Here is a 6296-nt window from a genome sequence, read left to right on the forward strand (position 1 = left end):
CACCCCAGACCCTGGGGTGACAGAGGCATAGGGAAATTCACTCACCGTAGAGATCGGTACAGTACTCCTCAGAGTCCATGAACAATATCCAGGGCATCCATCTGGCCATAAAGGAATCAGATCGGTCGGCCTGTTCTGCAATTAGCTCCTCCTGGAGTTCAGCTTTAACTATATACCAGTGGTTTGCTATTTGAGTTGCCTTAGGTATGTTCTGTGATATTGAGTTGCTTTTCTCTGTTGTTCCCCGACAGTATCACCAGAAGTATCAGCACATGAACCAGCGCACCTTCCGCTGCTCAGTACCCGACTGTGGGAAAACCTTCAACTTTAAGAAGCACCTTAAAGAGCATGAAAAGAGACACAGTGGTAACGTTGCATTCTCATCATCATTGCACTTTATGGAACGTGACTTGTCATAAGGCAACCATTGAGACATTGCTGGTCTCTTCTTATGAAAATGCTAGTGGCCTAGGTATTATGGTGACCTTCTTTCTTTAACACTCTCCGAGTAGCTCAGCTATGGCAGGGGTGTGGAGATTTAAAAAAAGGCTGCACTAGACGGCAGTATGAGGTACAGATAGTACACCCGTACCAGCAGAGGGCCCTAAAAGCTTTGAAAATCCCTAACACACTAGTGACTGACCGTTGAAGGACTTGCTCTTCCCATTTTTTTTAGGGTTTTTTCTTCTAAATGTTTTAGCTACGCAGTATGGCCGGCATGCTCAGAGATGACTGGCTGGACAGAATTACAGAGCAGGTAAACCCCTTTCTGTTCAAATAATGGACATAATACAGCCTGCAAAACGAGAGACCACCTGGGAAACCTAGCCAACAATTGTTATTCTTGCACTTGGACAGCTAAGATGCTGATTGTGCTGCTTGTATTACTGACCACCATAAGGCCTGGTTCACACCTGTACGTTTTGTAGCACGTTCAACGCTCTACAAAACGCTCAAACATGAAAATCCCATTGTTTTCTATGGGTATGGTTCACACCTTGCCGTATTTCAGCCCGTCTGAACGCGCTACAAAACGGCCTACGCCTGAAAAGGTACATAAGCTTCTTTGCAGCGTTTTTGTTGCGCGTTTCCATTGGGATACAGGAAAGTAGCCCTCGGAAACGCGTTTTTTTACCGCGAAACGCGTCACAAAACGCGTGACAAACGCACATATTCGATACGCCTAGGTGTGAACAGAGCCTTAGAGGGAGAATCTAAATTGTACTATTATCAAGTAAATATGCCAGAGCAAGTTAAAGTCACATCAGACGTTACTTCCAGGTAAATGTTATAATAACAACATCAAAGTTTGATGTAAGCCCTCAGGGGCAGGGCCCTCCTTACCATCTTGTCTTGAATTGTATTGTGATTGTAATGTCTTCCTTACATTGTAAAGCGCTGCACAAACTGTTGGCGCTATATAAATACTATGTAATAATAATAATAAGTGAAAATACTTAGTAGATTCCCTGCTTGTGCTCTCTTGTCAGATCGGAGGGATTTCATCTGTGAATTCTGCGCCCGGGCCTTCCGCAGCAGCAGTAACCTCATCATCCACCGGCGTATTCACACTGGGGAGAAACCCCTTCAGTGAGTATTGGCTGCGCCTTCTACTACCAGCTGTACTGTACTGGGATTCTGAACCTGTCCTCCCTCTGCCAGTCACATCCTTGCTTTCTTCCTGGTGGCTGACCGAGGAAAAACAAGCATGCAAATGCATTCCGGGTAAATCTGCTTTAATAAACATTTACCAGTACTGAGAGTACTGATAGTACTGAGAGGAGGTCTCCTTCTACGATAGACATATACAGCCAGTATAGAAGGGGCTAGTAGCTGCAGGCCACGCTACTAGCTGTTTAAAGGAGTTCTAAAGCCCCACCATACACTATCCTGTTATAACATCCGCATTCTAATATGAACATATACTAGACTTGTATTTGATAATGCAATCAAAGCTTGCTTGGAAAAATCCCTTTTATGTAGGGAGTGCTGCCTTTCGTCTGCCCATCACTTTCACCAACTTCCTGGATTCTCAGTGTGCTTTGTGTCTCTTTCACTGCTGCTTGATGTGATGTAATCTCTGTAGAAAACAGGCACCAGCCTGTCCCCTGTCAGCATGCTGCAAAGAAGGACCCTTCCTCTCTGTGTGGAAGCAGAGGTCTCTCAGCAGAGCTACAATACTTCAATAGTCCCCCCTGCTGAGTCAGAGCAATAGCTCTGCAGTCATAAAAGTTCATGCTGCTCCTGTTGACTGTGTCTCTTGGGGGGGGGGTTGGACCTCTACAGAGAGACCACTGCTTCCATTCAAAGACCAATGGTCTTTCTCTACATCATGCTAGTAGAGGACACACTTTTCTACTTAGGCTGTAACTGTCAATATTTGAACATCCTTAGTTTTGATGCAGCTGGAATGTATTGAGCTACTTTTAAGCTGGACATGACTGAAGAATAAAACATTGCAAGCAGGCAGGCTCTTTGTTTTACTGCAAATAAAAGTAGTATTAAAGTAGTATTAAGGTCTGGGCGTTTTTTACTTTATTGCATTCTCTGCATTCTGGTAACAACCGCCAAGAACCTTTTTTCTCCCCCAGTCCTCCCCTGTCGTCGTCCCCACACTTACCTGCCAGCGATGTTCGTCCCCACGGCCGGTCCCGAAGTGATCCTTCGTTCCCCGTACTTCCTGGTTGCAGGGGGAGGATACTGATGACAGAGGAGCCATAGGCTCCTTCTGCCATCAATCAAAGAGAGAAGGGAGTGGCCTGCCACAGGGCTGTGTGTGTCTATGGACGCACACAGCCACAGCGCGTACCGGTGGCCGCCGTACAGGGGGGCGGGGTGAACAATGCTGGGGGGACCCACTTGAAAACGAGGAATGAAAAGATTTTAAAGCATATATAGCAAATATATAAAAAAAGGAGGGTATAATAGCGCTTTAAGGTTTGCTGTCTAAAACCCAGCTTATAGTGGTTAAATATGCAAAGAGCTTAGTATGCACACAATATAGGACATCTAACCATTTCTAACCAATATGTGAGAAAACTAGGGATGCACCGATACCGATACAAGCATCGGTATCGGCCGCGATACCGAGTATTTGCATGAGTACTCGTACTCGTGCAAATACTCCAAAACATAAAACGAGTACCTGTGCCGCGTCCGCCATCTTCAGGGACCCGGATCCGCCGCACACAGGACCTCCATCGCGTCTTCAATCAAAGCAAGATGGCCGCGACCTCCTATGTCATCTGCCCCAGTCTTTCTGACCTCTTCTCCCGCTGATTGGATGATTGACAGGCTTCCAAAAACCATTATAAGTTCCTCAGCACAGCCTTCAGTAGTTGACTAATGTCCTGATGATTGCAGATGGAGAACAATGCATGTCTTTGAAACAATAGGATGTCTTTCCAAATGTTTTCACATATTGTACAGGACACCGGGGCTGGGTCCTGGAAGGACGCTATATTTCCCCTCTGTTTGGACTGTGGTCCCTTTAAAGGATGAGACGGGGTTAACTCACCTGCTGGAGGGAGAGTGTGTTTAAAAGACAGGAAGTGGTAGCTAGCAGGTGAGGAGTAGTGTGGAGGAGGTTGGAGAGTGGGGATCTGTGTACTGCTGTGAGCTTGAATGTCATTAATCTTGCTGGAAATCTGTAGACTGGGAAAGTTACCCTGGAAGTCTGGGACTGTTTAAACTGCGATTGCAGCTCTGAAATCTTCATGTCGGTGAGACTGTTCTTTTGTGTTGTACTGAAGAGTTGCTGTTTGAGTTGGCCAGCTGGTCAGTGAAGATGACCTGTGTTGTTATGTTGCTGCTGTGAAGCTATTTCAGTTAATAAACTTTACTTTATTTGCAAAGCCTGTGTCCTGCGATCCTGCTGGATTCCCCTAACATTAAAATATATATATCTCAAAATTTCCGCTCGCATGTGGCCAGTGGAAATTCAGTCTGGCTTCCGGTCACAGGCCGCGTACCTGACTTGTAGGAGCAGCTGCTCCCGGCTGGCCTGTCTGTTCCTTCCAGCCGCACTGAGCTCCGGCCGAAAAAGAATGGATTAGTGAGGTCTGCAGCAGACCTAACCAATTACCAATAGATCACCAGGGGTCGTGCCTGGTCGCTCGTGGTCATCCGTAAAGCTCATCCAGTGTATTGTCCCATTTGGAGCCCCGCCATGCCTTCCCTATTCAACAGAAGTCAATGTTGCAATAGATTTTGCCGAAATTGTTTTTCCAAAATTTCTCGACCGAACAGTGTCACACCCACCGTTGCCACAATACAAAAACCTGGCGGGGGAATTCTCCCAGCTATGTTGAGAGAGTGGATGTAGGAATCAAGACAATTTTTGTTTATTTTTAATCGTTAAGCCACGGTGGCCATCTGTAGGCTAAGAAAGGGAGCCTATATATGTATATGTAATGAGCAGAACTGACTCCCTACCCCCCGTGTACATATAGCACAAGAAACTATTAAGAGAAACTCCACTTTAAATACATCAGCCCACATTCATAAGAATTTTTGAGTTTAGCTAATTGCTTTTAAATGTATTTAAAGCAAAAAACAAACTTTAAAACAATTCTCTAACCAGGTGTATCATGCACGCCTGAAGTTACAGTGGAACTTATGAGAAAAACATTCTTCCTGGCCACAATGTATATACGCACTTAAAGAGGCTCTGTAAAACCTATCCGGAACAAATTGTGGCGCAAAGAATGGCTGGTCAGGCTGTCATTTAGTCATGTGATATCACCTAGCATTCATTCACATGTTCTCAGGGCCAGCCATTCAGCGGCTCTGTCTGAATCCTGCTCCTCTATTGCGGCTGACTTCACTAACTCTTTTGAATGAAAGCTTCTCCTTTTCTCTTCAAGGTGTGAATTCTGTGGGTTCACCTGCAGGCAGAAGGCATCCCTGAACTGGCACATGAAGAAGCACGATGCGGCCTCTTCCTACCTGTACCCCTGTGACATCTGCGGGCAGCGCTTTGAGAAGAAAGACAACCTTGCCGCTCACAAGAGTCGAAAGCATCCTGAACCACGTCAAGGGGCTCCGCAGCCCTCTTTCGAGGGTGACGCTTCCTCTGCTGAGTATTCAGGGCAGACCGAATGCCAGGAGACTCTGACCGAGCTAACAGCTGTCTCTCAGGATAGCATTAAAGAGACTGTCTTCCCTGAGTATCTAGACTTAACCGAGAGCGTACAAGAAGCCCAAGTAACAACGCAGGCTGAAGGCAGCACGGAGATGTCAATGGTGATTGTCTTATAGGGACTGTTGCATCAATGAAGTGCTTCCTGTATTGTCTATAGTAACAAAATTACTCTGCATAAAAGGTATTGGTGGCTGTGCAGATGGAATGTAATCCATAGCTCCAGGTTCATCCAATGGTGTACACGGCCTTTTAAAAAAATGGAGTCTCTTATGCCATCCATGGTGCTTGGTTATGCGGCCATACAGAGTTTGACATCAGTAATGCTTTTTTGAGAAAATAGTATTTGTGGAAAAAAAATCACATGGCAGATTATATGAAAACGGCTTCCACGTAATGTACACACACAGTGTGTATGATTGCCTTCAGATGGAAAGAAAAGGCGTAGGGAAAAGATTGTTAAGATGGCTTAAACATAGAAGCTCTACAGATTGATTTTTCTGCCGAGGGTCTGTTAGGAAACATTGGCTAACTAAAAATGTGCAAGACGTTTCCTCGGTGTACAAATACACGACTTGAACTTGTACATTTCTTAAAGTCCAGCTCCACCTTTTATTTAAACATAAAAAAATAATTGCACAGCATTAAGATAATAAAAAACGACTCCTGCTGCAATACCCCCCTCTCTGGTGTGATCCCCCGCCAATGTTTTCCTCTTATTACCGCTCCTTTTCTGGGTTAAATGACTGTAACACCTGGTATAAGTTTGGGGATTGTGGATCGCAACTGCGGAGGCCAATCAGACGGAACCCTGGTTTCACTCCCAATCTTAACGGGGAGTTAGGGTTCAAGCATCACAGCCAAAAATAACAGAGGTAAAAAGGTTGGATGGGATTATTACTGCATAAGCCCAATCACAAGTAATAGTACCAAAAGATGTAATGGTTTAGGATTTCAAATAGGTTAGGATTGATGTCAGCTATGTTTAGAGGCAGAGTTGTATTCTCCTAATGGACCACTAGCTGGAGCATGTAAGTCAATCCAGCTTCTCAGTACACACAGTCAGTATATATCAATGGAAGTGCAGTATGCCTGGGTACTTGCGATTTGTATGGAGTAGCAGAAGGAGCTGGGGGTCCGAGTGGAGTTGGTCCAG

At 45.3% G+C, this 6296-nt stretch overlaps 1 protein-coding gene across 1 annotated transcript in view; it reads left to right on the top strand.

The window, feature by feature from the left end:
- LOC108800258 (zinc finger protein 692-like) overlaps nucleotides 1–5259 on the top strand; it is a 34953-nt gene extending 29694 nt beyond the window's left edge. Inside the window, exons 10-12 of the mRNA XM_018572228.1 lie at nucleotides 252–366; nucleotides 1491–1590; nucleotides 4866–5259. Coding sequence (XP_018427730.1) covers nucleotides 252–366; nucleotides 1491–1590; nucleotides 4866–5259 — 609 coding nt within the window. The remainder of the gene's footprint in view (nucleotides 1–251; nucleotides 367–1490; nucleotides 1591–4865) is intronic.
- Nucleotides 5260–6296: the final 1037 nt, after the last annotated feature.

The sequence above is a fragment of the Nanorana parkeri genome, unplaced genomic scaffold (genome assembly GCF_000935625.1).
Source record: "Nanorana parkeri isolate BGI_ZX_2015 unplaced genomic scaffold, ASM93562v1 scaffold1972, whole genome shotgun sequence".
Taxonomy (NCBI): domain Eukaryota; kingdom Metazoa; phylum Chordata; class Amphibia; order Anura; family Dicroglossidae; genus Nanorana; species Nanorana parkeri.